The sequence below is a fragment of the Erinaceus europaeus genome, chromosome 7, assembly GCF_950295315.1.
Source record: "Erinaceus europaeus chromosome 7, mEriEur2.1, whole genome shotgun sequence".
NCBI classification, from domain to species: Eukaryota; Metazoa; Chordata; class Mammalia; order Eulipotyphla; family Erinaceidae; genus Erinaceus; species Erinaceus europaeus.
Window position 1 is genome coordinate 77448383 of NC_080168.1, and position 13187 is coordinate 77461569.

General features: G+C 44.8%; 1 protein-coding gene across 1 annotated transcript in view; it reads right to left on the reverse strand.

Annotated features, from left to right (window-relative positions):
• ERICH6B (glutamate rich 6B) overlaps positions 1 to 2871 on the reverse strand; it is a 15467-nt gene extending 12596 nt beyond the window's left edge. Inside the window, exon 1 of the mRNA XM_060193365.1 lies at positions 2785 to 2871. Within this exon, the coding sequence (XP_060049348.1) occupies positions 2785 to 2871 (87 nt within the window). The remainder of the gene's footprint in view (positions 1 to 2784) is intronic.
• Positions 2872 to 13187: the final 10316 nt, after the last annotated feature.

Sequence of the window (13187 nt, forward strand, 5' to 3'; positions counted from 1 at the left end):
GGGTCCTGTGGGGGAGAAGGGCTTTCCCGACTCACAGTGTCACTGGGCTGGACTGTGAGAATGTATGCAGAGGAAGCTTACTTTTGGAAGCAGGCTGGGCCTTCTTGGCCCAGTTATAGACTCTCTGAGCCTGTGTTGAGGCCTCCCTAAAGAATCATGGCCAGAGCAGGGGAGACAGCATAATGATTATGCAAAAAGATTTTCATGCCTGAGGTTCGTAAGTCCCAGGTTCAGTTCCCTGCACTACTATACACCAAAGCTGAGCAGTGCTCTGGTTAAAAAGAAAACAAGCAAATAAACACCAAAAATCCCAGCATTCCCTATGTGTCGCCAGACTTGAAGAAGGTTGTATGACCTGGGAGGTCATGTAGAAGAGACCGTGTATGGACTCTCAGGCATGAGGTCCTGAGTTTCATCTCTGGCATTGCTCATGCCAGAGTGATGCTCTGGGGCTGACTGTTTCCCTCTCCCTCTCCCTCTCCCTCTCCCTCTCCCTCTCCCTCTCCCTCTCCCCTCTCCCTCTCCCTCTCCCTCTCCCTCTCCCTCTCCCTCTCCCTCCTCCTCCCCTCCCCCTCCCCCTCTTCCTCCCCTTCCCCTCTCCCTTTCAGTCTCTCTCAAATAAACAGTCTTTGAAAAAGAAGAGTGGTAAGCATTTCTAGACCGAGAGCTTCCGAGTTGCACAGTCAGAGGTGAAGCTGAGCTGGAGCCTTTGGCTGAGGTAGGGTGCTCACTGCCCAGACTCTTCTTTACTGAACACTCAGCCCAGATGGGAGGCCAGTGCCAGCCAGAGTTGTGGTGTCAGGGAAGCCTGGAGCTTTGATGGAGACCTTTACGTTTCTGCTCTGGCAGGAGCCGGAGAGGACTTCGGTGGCTCTACTTTCCCCCTCCCCCCTTTCTTTATTTGATAGGACATAGAGAAATTAAGGGAAGGATAGAGAGGAAGAGAAACCTGTAGCCCTGCTTCACCACTTGAGAACCTCCCCCCCCAACACACATACACTGCAGGTGTGGACTAGAGGTTTGAACCTGGGTCTTCAAGAATGGTCCTACCTGCAGGGGAGTCACTTCACAGGCGGTGAAGCAGGTCTGCAGGTGTCTATATTTCTCTCCCCCTCTCTGTCTTCCCCTCCTCTCTCCATTTCTCTCTCTCCTATCTAACCACAACGACATCAGTAACAACAATAATAACTACAACAACAAGGGCAACAAAAGGGAAATAAATAAATAAAATACAATAAAAAAAAGAATGGCAACATGTGTGCACAACTGCCTGGCCTAGAGCATCTTTCTTTTCTTTCTTTCTTCTTTTCTTTCCTTCCTTCCTTTCTTTTTTAAATTAAGAAAAATTATTGCCACCAGGGTTATTGCCAGGGCTCTGTGCCTGGAAGGTGAATCCATCTCTCCTGGTGGCCATTTTTACATATTTTTTTCTTTTCCTCTTTATTTAGTAGGACAGAGGGAAATTGAGGGGGGCAGGGATAGAGAGGAAAAGAGAGAGGCCAGGTGGTGGCACACCTATTTAAGCACACACATTACAAAGCACACACAATACAATGCACAAGGACCCCAGTACAAGCCCCTGGTCTCTACCTGCAGGGGGAAAGCTTCATGAGTGGTGAAGCAGGGCTGCAGGTGTCTCTCTCCCTCTCTATCTCCCCCTCCTCTCTCAATTTCTCTGTTTCTATATAATAAATAATAAAAATAATTTAATAGAGAGAGAGAGAGAGAGGCACACCTGCAGACATGCTTCACTGCTCATATTAACCACTACACCACCACCCCCTCACGGAGCTGGGGACTAATCTAGGTATCCAGATCCTCTTTCATGGTAGCATGTGCTCAGCTGGGTGTGTCACTGCCCAGCCCCTAGGGACATTTATTTATTTATTTTCTCTTTTGTTTCCCTTGTTGTTTTATTGTTGTAGTTATTATTGTTGTTGTTATTCATGTTGTTGTTGGATAGGACAGAGAAATGGAGAGAGGAGGGGAAGATAGACACCTGCAGACCTACTTCACCGCCTGTGAAGTGACACCCCTGCAGGTGGGGAGCCGGGGGCTCGAACCGGGATCCTTACGCCAGTCCGTATGCTTTGTGCCACATGCGCTTAACTTGCTGCTCTACTGCCCAACTCCCTTTTTTTAAATAAGAAACTTTAAAAAAATTATTTATAAAAAGGAAACACTGACAAGACCATAGGATAAGACAGTTCCCACCACCAGAATTCCGTATCCCATTCCCTCCCCTGATAGCTTTCCTATTCTTTAACCTTCTGGGAGTATGGACCCAGGGTCATTATGGGGTGCAGAAGGTGGAAGGTCTGGCTTCTGTAACTAGGGCCTTTTTCATACATAGATTTTTCAAATGGACTCACATGAGAGCAACTCTGAGCTGTCACTGGGCATAGAGCACCAAGTGGCTGCTCCCCAGCCTCTTCCTGGATGGGCAGGACTGTTTTCCCTCCCACTATAGAGGGATGGTGGCAACAGAGGGGAACAGAAGCCTCTGGGCTAGGAGTTTGTGATGGGGAGTATTTTTTTCCTGAGAGTTTGAATGAGTCTCTGCAGACTGACTGGGAAAAAGTCCCCCCACCCTCCTATGGAGTGCTCCCTTAAACTCAAGGTCGGGGCTCCCTGGAGTGTAAGGGCCAGGCCTCCTCTGTGTGGGCCTTACACCCAGCAGAAGGGGCAGAGGAAGGACAAGTTACTTTGTCCCCACTCTTCCTGTCTGGTGGGGGAGCTGGCATCTGCTCCCTGCTCCCTGAGCACTGATGGCTGAGCCCTTACCTGAGCAGCTTGTGCTCTGATCCTGATTCTGATTCTGGCTCCACATTGGTTTAGCTTCCGGTTGCCTTGGGAACCCTGTCTCTTCATGCTGGGGCCCCATCTAAGGGGGCGCTGTGCCAGGAGTTCCAAGTCTCTGGACCTTCCCTGGTACAGCAACTTCTGCCTTTGACCTCTGGCCCTGTCCTGGACCTCTGGGACAGTCCTGGGCTTTTCAGCACCTCTCCTTGCATGGAGAGAGGAGGGGGGCAGAATTTTCCCTTCATGGTTGGGGTCAAGGTCACCTGCTTCCACAGCTTCCTGTGCCAGGGGCTATGCGGCAGACTGCCCCAACTTGTGTGGTGACACCGGGCTCCTGGGCAGAGAAGGGGCGGCTGAAACAGACTGAGACTTTATTTTGTCTGTTTGTTTGTTTGTGGGTGGCTTAAGAGATAGCCTGGGCTCCCAGAGGGTTGAGATGGCATGACTCAGCACCCTGAGTAGACAAACAGGGTTAGTTCCCAGGACAGACAGTGCTTTGTCTTCCATCTCTTCTCACTGCCTTAGGCTCAGTGGTCAGACTTAGCACTGGGTTTGGGGTTATGGTTGGAGGAAGCCCAGCACTTCCCCTCCTCTGTCCTCTCGGAACAGGTTTGCCAGGACTTTACAGTGTGAAGAGGTGAGTGAGGATGTAGTCCATTTCCTTGTCCATATCTCAGCTAAGCTGTTGGGAGTTCAAGGCAGGAAAACAAAATACCAAAACAAACACCCACCCCATAACAACATCAACAAGTTTGTATCTTTGTAGTAGCAGTAATTTCTTGTGCTTTTCTCCCATTTTAAATTAAAGAAAAATTCTACCAGGGTTATTTTTGGGGCTTGGTGCCTGCATGATAAATCCACTGTTCCCATTGGTCTTTCTTCCTTTTCTTCTTTCTTTCTTCCTCTCTCCCTCCCCTTCCTTTCATCCTCTCTTCTTTTTTAAAAATTTATTTATTGGGGAATTAATGCTTCACATTCAACAGTAAATACAATAGTTTGTACATACATAACATTTCTGTTTTCCATATAACAATACAACCCCCACTAGGTCCTCTGTTATCCTTTTTGGACCTGTATTCTCTCTCCCCCCCACCCCACCTCAGAGTCTTTTACTTTGGTGCAATATGCCAATTCCAGTTCAGGTTCTACTTGTGTTTTCTCTTCTGATCTTGTTTTTCAGTTCCTGCCTGAGAGTGAGATCATCCCATATTCATCCTTCTGTCCCTGACTTATTTCACTTAACATGAATTTTTCAAGGCCTATCCAAGATCGGCTGAAACCGGTGAAGTTACCATTTTTAATAGCTGAGTAGTATTCTATTTTGTATGTATACCATAACTTGCTCAGCCACTTATCTGTTGTTGGACACCTGGGTTGCTTCCAGGTTTTGGCTATTACAAATTGTGCTGCCAAGAACATATGTGTACACAGATCTTTTTGGATGGGTGTGTTGGGTTCCTTAGGATATATACCCAGGAGAGGAATTGCAGGATCATAGGGTAGGTCCATTTCTAGCCTTCTAAGAGTTTTCCAGACTGCTTTCCACAGAGGTTGGACCAATTGACATTCCCACCAGCAGTGCAGGAGGGTTCCTTTGACCCCACAACCTCTCCAGCATTTGTTGCTGCTACCTTTTCTGATGTATAACATTCTCACAGGAGTGAAGTGGTATCTTGTTGTTGTCTTTATTTGCATTTCTCTGACAATCAGAGACTTGGAGCATTTTTTCATGCGTTTCTCAGCCTTTTGGATCTCTTCTGTGGTGAATATTCTGTTCATGTCCTTCCCCCATTTTTGGATGGGGTTATTTGTTGTCTTGTTATTGAGTCTGGCAAGCTCTTTCTATTATCAGCCTCTTGTCTGATGTATGGCATGTAAAGATCTTCTCCCATTCTGTGAGGAGTCTCTTGGTTTGGGTAGTGGTTTCTTTTACTGTGCAGAAGCGTATTAATTTTATGTAGTCCCATAGGTTTATGCTTGCCTTAGTCTTCTTTATAATTGGACTCATTTCATTGAAGATGTCTTTAAAATTTATGTAGAAAAGAGTTCTGCTAGTATTTTCCTCTAAGTATTTGATAGTTTTTGGTCTAACATCCAAGTGCTTGATCCACTTGGAATTTACTTTTGTATTTGGTGAAATATAGTGGTTCAGTTTCATTCTTCTGCTTGTTTCAGCCCATTGTTTCCAACACCATTTGTTGAAGAGACTCTGCTTTCCCCATTTAATAGTCTGGGCACCTTTGTCAAAGATTAGATGTCTATAGGTGTGGGGGTTTACTTCTGGGATCTCAGTTCTATTCCACTGGCAGTGTGTCTATTCATGTTCTAGTACCAAGCAGTTTTGATGACAGTGGCCCTATAGTATAATTTAAGATCTCTGAGTGTGATGCCTCCAGTTCTATTCTTTCTTGTCAAGATTGTTTTGGCAATTTTAGGTCTTTTCTGGTTCCAGATAAACATTTGTAGCATTTTTTCTATTCTCCTAAAAAATGTGGTTGGGATCTTGATGGGGATAGCATTGAATTTCTATATGGCTCTGGGTAGTATATTCATTTTGATAATGTTAATTCTTCCAACCCATGAACATGGAATATAATTACACTTTTTTAAATTTCTTTATTGGGGAATTAATGTTTTACATTCGACAGTAAATACAATAGTTTGTACATGCATAACATTTCCCAGTTTTCCATATAACAACGACCAAACTGGAGTCTTAGATGGTGTCATCCTGAGGCTTTCCACAAGATGGCGAACTTAAGTTTTGCTTGCTTTCATTTTTATTCTGTTCACTGATTATTTTCCTCACAGAAAATTTTTAATTTTTATTTATAAGATGGAAATATTAACAAGACTATAGGATAAGAGAGGCACATTTCCACACAATTCTCACCACTAGAACTCCATATCCAATCCCCTCCCTGATAGTTTTCCCGTTCTTTATTCCTCTGGGCATTTGGACTCAAGGACATTATGGGATGCAGAAGGTAGAAAGTCTGGCTTCCGTAATTGCTTCTCTACTAGAAATGGGCATTGCCAGGTTGATTCATACTCCCAGCCTGTCTCTCTTTTTCCCTAGTGGGGCAGAGTTCTGGGGAGGCGGGGCTCCAAGACACATTGGCCTCACCAAATTTTTTAAAAATTTATTTATTTATTATTGGAAAGAGACAGAGAGAAACTAAGAAGAAAGGAGAAGACAAGAGAGGGAGCGAGACAGAGAGACACCTGCAGCCTTGCCTCACCACTAGTAAAGCTTGCCCCCTGCAGGTGGGGACCAGAGCTTTGAACCTGGGCCCTTGTGCACTGTGATGTGTGCACTTAACCAGGTGCACCACCGCCTGTCCCCCTCACCAAAATTTTATTGAAGGACTACTCTGCACTGGTATTAGACTGAGAAGGGAAAGGGAGGATATGAACTGAACAAAACAAAGTTATCGGTTATAAGGATTTTTTAAAGGCTGTGATATTTGTATTTTTTCCTTCTCTCTCTCTTTTTCTCTTTCTCTTTCTTTCATTATCAGAGTACTGCTCAGCTCTGGCTTATGGTGGTGCAGGGGGATTGAACCTGGGACTCTGGAGCCTTAGGCATGAGAGTCTCTTTGCATAACCATTATGGTATCTACTCCTGCCCATGATTTTTGTATTTTCTGAGCATACTCAACTGTGATGTAAGTTGTATTCATTGTGTTTTAGGTTTTTACTTTGGATAATCCTGGGTGATTTCTGACACTTGTGTATTTACCCCTGTCCAGACTGATATGGACTCTAGCAATGACAACTATTTTTATTGTTTGGTTGAGGAAAAGATGAACCTGTATCTGTCAGTGTGAGTCACTGTTTCATCCATTTTGCCAAGAAAATGCTGCATTTCATTTTTATTATTTATTTATTTATTTCCCTTTTGTTGCCCTTGTTTTTTTTATTGTTGTTGTTGTTATTGATGTCATTGTTGGATAGGACAGAGAGAAATGGAGAGAGGAGGGGAAGACAGAGAGGGGGAGAGAAAGATAGACACCTGCAGACCTGCTTCACCACCTGTGAAGTGACTCCCCTGCAGGTGGGGAGCCAGGGGCTGGAACCAGGATCCTCATGCTTGTCTTTTCACTTAGCACCACGTGCTAGCTTAGCCCTCTTCTCTACCGCCCGACTCTTGAAAATGTTGCATTTTAACTTGGAAAGTTCCAAATTGTTGCTCAGCATCTAACTATTATTCTTAGGTCTCAGTTTGAGGTTCATCTGTCCAGCTGAGCAAATTCATGTTTCTTTCCACCTTGCTTTCATATTTATGTAAAAGCCTTACTTACCCATTTACTATAATTTTTTTTTAGCGAGAGAATCGGAGCATCATCACTCTGGCACGTGCGGTGCTAAGGATTGAAGTCAGGCCCTCACCCAGGCAGGCTCTGCATGGTCCTGCACTCTACCACTGAGACACCTCCTTGGCCACCACAGCTCCTTTTAAAGAGAAATTGTGGGGGTTGGGAGATAGCTCTCCTGGTCTGATGCCTGCTTCACCATGCACGAGACCCCAGCCTTGAGACCACATAGAGACAGCATGGAGCTGAAGGAGGCTCCAGAGATGGATTAATGATGATGCAGTGTCTCTTCCTGTCTCTCCCCTGCCTCCCTCATGTTAAGTCAGAGTGAAAAAAGTCTCAGTACCACCACCACCAAAATAGAGAAAAAGAAATAGAAGAGAAAAACAATTTTGGTAGGTCTTCTGGATGTTCCAGTGACCTGTCTCCAAGTAAAGGGAAACTGGGCCTTGGTCTAGGGGAAATTCCTTTTGCTTTTCTTTTCTTTCTTTTTTTTTTTTTTTAAATTTAAAAAATTTTTTTTAATATTTATTTTTATTTATTCCCTTTTGTTGCCCTTGTTTTATTGTTGTAGTTATTATTGTTGTTGTCGTTGTTGGACAGGACAGAGAGAAATGGAGAGAGGAGGGGAAGACAGAGAGGAGGAGAGAAAGATAGACACCTGCTGACCGGCTTCACCGCCTGTGAAGCGACTCCCCTGCAGGTGGGGAGCCGGGGTTCGAACCGGGATCCTTATGCCGGTCCTTGTGCTTTGCGCCAACTGCGCTTAACCCGCTGTGCTACCGCCTGACTCCCTCCTTTTGCTTTTCATAACAACATATCCACCACATGACTGTCTACTCCTGAGAATTAGTACCAATTCTAGGGCCCACTTTTGCCACAGGCAAGCCCAGAGCCATGGCTGAGGGAGGCTGGCAGAGGCTTGTGTGCCCTGGCTATTGCTCTGGTTCCAGTGAGCGCCAGCTCTGCTCTGCCTCAGATTCCAAAAGGCCCCATCTTTCAGGACATTGACTATGCGACGTGGCAGCTTCTGGAAATACCTTCACTTAGCTGTGATTGAAGCTCATGCTGCTGGTTTTTATTGCAGACTGATATAAAAGCAGTCATAAAACAAATGCTTTCTGTACTTTGAGCAAAAATAACTGTTAAAAGACTGTGTTCACATTCTCATTCTGTGGCCTTTTATGCCGGAATTTGCGAGAGCTTCAGGCTCAGGTCAGCCCACTGGCTCGACTTGAGTTTCCAATAGGCATGTCCCACTCAGCCAGACCCAACCCAGATTCCTATACCATGACTGCCCTTCCCTTAGTCTATATTTTTATTTTATTTATATAATATTTTACTTATATATTGGATAGAGACAGAGAAATAGAGAGGATGTGGGAGACAGAAAGAGAGACTGAGCAGTGGCACATCTGGTTGAACACATGCATTATCAGGCACAAGGACCCAGGTTCAAGCCCCTGGTACAGATGGGTATCTTTAGGGGGGAAGCTTCACAAGTAGTGAAGTACTGCAGGCCTCTCTCTCTCTTTCCTGTTTGCCTCCAGTGTCATCAATGGGGCTCAGTGCCTGCACTACGAATCCACTGCTCCTGGTGGCCATTTTTTCTACTTTTTTAATAGGGCAGGACACAGGGAAATTGAGAGGGGAGGGAAAGATAGAGAGGGAGATAGATAGGCACCTGCAGACCTGCTTCACTGCTTGTGAAGCGACCCCCCCCCCCCCGCAGGTGGGGAGCTGGGGGCTTGAACTAGGATTCTTGTGTGGGACCTTAGACTTCAAACTATGTGGGCTTAACCCCGTGTGCCACCTTCTGCCCCCATCTCTCTCTCTCTCTCTCTCGATCTTTCTTGCTCTCCCTCTCTATCTCCCCCTCCTCTATCAATTTCTCTGTGTCCTATTAAATAAAAGAAAGGGGATGTGAAAAAGGAGAAATTTGCCACCAAGAGCAGTGGATTTCTGTGCAGGCACTAAAATCCAGCAATAACCCTTATGGGAAAAAAAAATAGGACAGAGAGACACCTGAAGCCCTGCTTCACTGCTTGTGAAGCTTTCCCCCTGCAGGTGGGGCCCAGGGGCTTGAACCTAAGTCCTTATTCATTGTAACATGTGTTCTACCAGATGCACCACTGCCCACCTTTTCCCTTAATCTTTGCCATCCTAATGCATAACATCTGCACAGCCCTGGTCAAGCATTTCAGAGCTGTCTCGGTCTTTCTCACGTGTATCACCCATATCTTGTTACCAAGTCCTGTCTCGTCTGCCTTTAAGTCACATCCATCTAGAATCTGATCATGTCTTGTCCCCTTTCCCACATCTGGGGAACTTCACAAGCTTCTTAACAACCTCATCTACTTATGTGCTTTATTCCCTGTATCTGTTTTTTTTTTTATTAGTGATTGAATATTGATTTACAAAATTACATGTCAACAGGGATATAATTCCAGACCATTCCCACCACTAGAGTTCTGAATCCCCAGCACCTCTATTGTAAGCTACAGCAGTTTTCCTAAGGTTGCAGGTGTGGGTTGACTATTATTTCTTTATTTCTACAACTATCTGTCTATATTTGTATATGATTGCCCCCCTTTAAAGGTCCTGTCTTTTCCTTTCTTTTTTTAAAAAAATTTATTAGTAGGTGGTTGGGTGGTGGCACAGTGGGTTAAGCGCACGTGGTGCAAAGCGCAAGGACCAGCATAAGGATCCTTGTTCGAGCCCCTGGCTCCCCACCTACAGGGGAGTCGCTTCACAGGCAGTGAAGCAGGTCTGCAGGTGTCTATCTTTCTCTCCCCCTCTCTGTCTCCCCCTCCTCTCTCCATTTCTCTCTGTCCTATCCAACAATGAACAACATCAACAATGGTAATAATAATAACCACAACGAGGCTACAACAACAAGGGCAACAAAAGGGGGAAGAAATGGCCTCCAGGAGCGTTGGATTCATGGTGCAGGCACAGAGCCCAGCAATAACCCTGGAGGAAAAAAAAATTTTATTAGTGACTTATTGTTGATTTACAAAATTATGAGATAACATGGGTATAATTCCACACCATTCCCACCACCAAGATTTTGTGTCACTATTCCCTCCATTGGAAACTACAGCAGTTCTCCCAAGGTTACAGATATAGGTTGACTTTTCTTTCTTTCTATCTTTCTTTCTTTCTTTCTTTCTTTCTTTCTTTCTTTCTTTCTTTCTTGCCTCCAGGGTTATCACTGGGGCTCGGTGCCTGCACCATGAATCCACTGCTCCTGGAGGCCTTTTTTTCTTTTTTCCCCATTTTTGTTGCCCTTGTTCTTGTTACTATTGTTGCTATTGCTGTTGTTGTTGGATAGGACAGAGAAATCGAGAGAGGGGTGGAAGACAGAGGAGGGGAGAGAAAGACACCTGCAGACCTGCTTCACCACCTATGAAGGGAGCCCCCTGCAGGTGGGGAGCCGGGGCTGGAATTGTGATTCTTACACCGGTTCTTGCGCTTCGCGCCCTGTGTGCTTGACCCACTGCACCACTGCCCGGCTTCCAGGTTGACTATTATTTCTATAGGTATCTATCTCTAGTTATATATATTTGGCAATTTTTCTATGGTCCTGCCTCTATTCATTTCTTTTCTTTTTTTAAAATTTAGTTTATAAAATAAAAATGAGAAAATATTGACAAAACCATAGAATAAGGGGTGAAATTCCACACATTTCCCACCACCAAAGTTTCATATCCCATCCCCTCCATTAGAAGCTTTCCTATTCTTTATCCCTCTGGGAGCATGGAGCCAGGGTCATTATGGGGTGAAGAAGGTGGAGGTCTGTTTTCTGTAATTGCTTCTCTGATGGACATGGGCATTGACAGGTTGATCCATACTCCCAGCCTGTCCCTGTATTTCCCTACTGGGGCAGGGCTCTGAAGAGGTGGGGTTCTAGGGTATATTGGTGAAGTTGTCTGTCTGGGGGAGTCAGGTTGACATCATGGTAGCATCTGCAACTTGGTGTTTGGAACATGTATTCCTTTGCTTCCTCTTTTCTTGAGGGACTCAGTTCAGTAGTTCTTGTAAGGTGGTGTTGATTGTGGCAAATTCCTTTAGTTCTTGAATATTTGAGAAAACCTTTATTTCTCCCTCATATCTGAAGGATAATTTTTCAGGATACAATATTAGTGGCAGGAATTCCCTCTCCTTTAGAACTTTGAATATGTCATTCCACTCTCTCCTTGCCTCTAGAGTTTGTGAAAAGAAATCTGATCAAAGTCTTATAGCTCTGCCTTTGTATGTAACTTATTTCCTTTCCCTAGCAGCCAGCAAAATTTCTCCCTTGCTGCTGACTTTTGATAGTTTTACAATAATGTGCCTTGGCGTTGGTCTTTTTGTATTTATAAATCTGGATGATCATTCTGCCTCTTGGATGAGAATGTTTGGATGATTTCCTAAGTGAGGGAAGTTCTCAGCTAAAATTGCTCTGAAAATGGACTCTGGGACTTTGGTCTTGTCCTCCTCTTCAGATATACCTATCACGTGAAATTGCCAAAATGGCGCAGCTCAGCGTCCGCGCCACCCAGAGCTCTGATTTAACTTTGCTGTTCTTGAACCCAAAACCCTTTTCGCACAAACCTCACATGAGCACCCACCTGAGGCTGCAGAACTTTCAGCTGTGGATTATGACTTCAGTTGGGTCTCTTGTTGTATTTATTTGTTGTTTTGGGAGGAGAGGCCATTTGATCCCAGTTATTCCATGGCCACCCTGTCTTTTCCTTTCTAAGCTACACATCTCCCTATTACTACATCCAAATGTTCCTCTCTTTTTCCTCTTCTCTCTCTGGGTCCTGATGGAGCTGGAGTGCAGAGCCCTCTTATCCTCTTCCTCCTATCACTTCTCCCCCACTAGGAGTGTGGATCAAAATTATTTTTGGGATGCAGAAGGTAGTAGTTCTGGCTTCTGTAATTGCTTCTTTGCTGGACATGGGTGTTGGAAGGTCAGTCCATACCCCTGCCTGTTTCTGTCTTTCCCTGGTGGAGTAGAGTTCTGGAGAAGTGAGGTTCCAGGACACATCAGTGAGGCTGTTTGCCCAGAGAAGTCAGGATGGAATCATAGTAGCATCTACAACTTGGTGGCTAAAAGGTGGCAAGATATAAAGCAGGACAAAATGGTTAATGAACAGGAACCACAAAGGAGGAACAGAGCAGATGAGAATAGGGATTTTAGGGTGGAAGGAAGCCAGAAAGTCCATTTTAGGCATGTTTCTAGGGTCCAATGACTATGGTGGTTTTTGCTTGAGTTTGATAGCTAACATGAAGTTGGATAAAAATATCATCTGAGAAAATAGTGTCAGAATAGAGAAAAGGGTTAAAAAGTTGGATTAGAGCAGAGTTTAGCTCCCATTCTTGAAAAAAAAAATGTATGAATAAAATTAACTCTTTACCCCCATCCACCTTACCCAGGGCCTATATATATAATTAGCATAGGAGCCTGGGTGACCTCTGAGTCCCTTTTGGTGTGAGCTCACAGCTCATGGTCACAGTTGGCAAGATTGCAGGCTGCACTCATTGCAGGACTAGTCTTTCAGTCTGTTTAGAGACTGAAGCAGTCCCTACCATCACTGTTTTATGGTGAGGGCAAGTTCCTGGGAAGGGCCACAAGAAGGTTTATAATGAAGTTCCTGGTGGAAGTGACCAGTGGTGGTGGAGAGAGAGGTCCATTATAGGTCTAGACCCATCAAATTTGTGTAGGAATCCAAGAACTCGCTGACTAGGGCCCCAGATATGAGGTGGTGTAATACTGACCAAAGGGCCATTAATAAGTGAGTCAGTCTCTTGCTCTTTCCCAACTTTTTAAGTCCTCTCTTCATCAGATAACCTTAGACTTTTTAAAAAAAATTTTGCTTTATCATATTTATTTATTTATTGGATAGATATAGCCAGAAATCAAGAGAGAAGGAGTGATGGAGAGGGAGAAGGACAGAGACCTGCAGCACTCACTCAGCTTCACCACTCAGAAAGCTCTCCCTTTGTAGGTGGGGACCAGGGACTCAAACCCAGGTCCTTGCACATTGTAACATGTGCACATGTGCATTCAACCAAATGCAC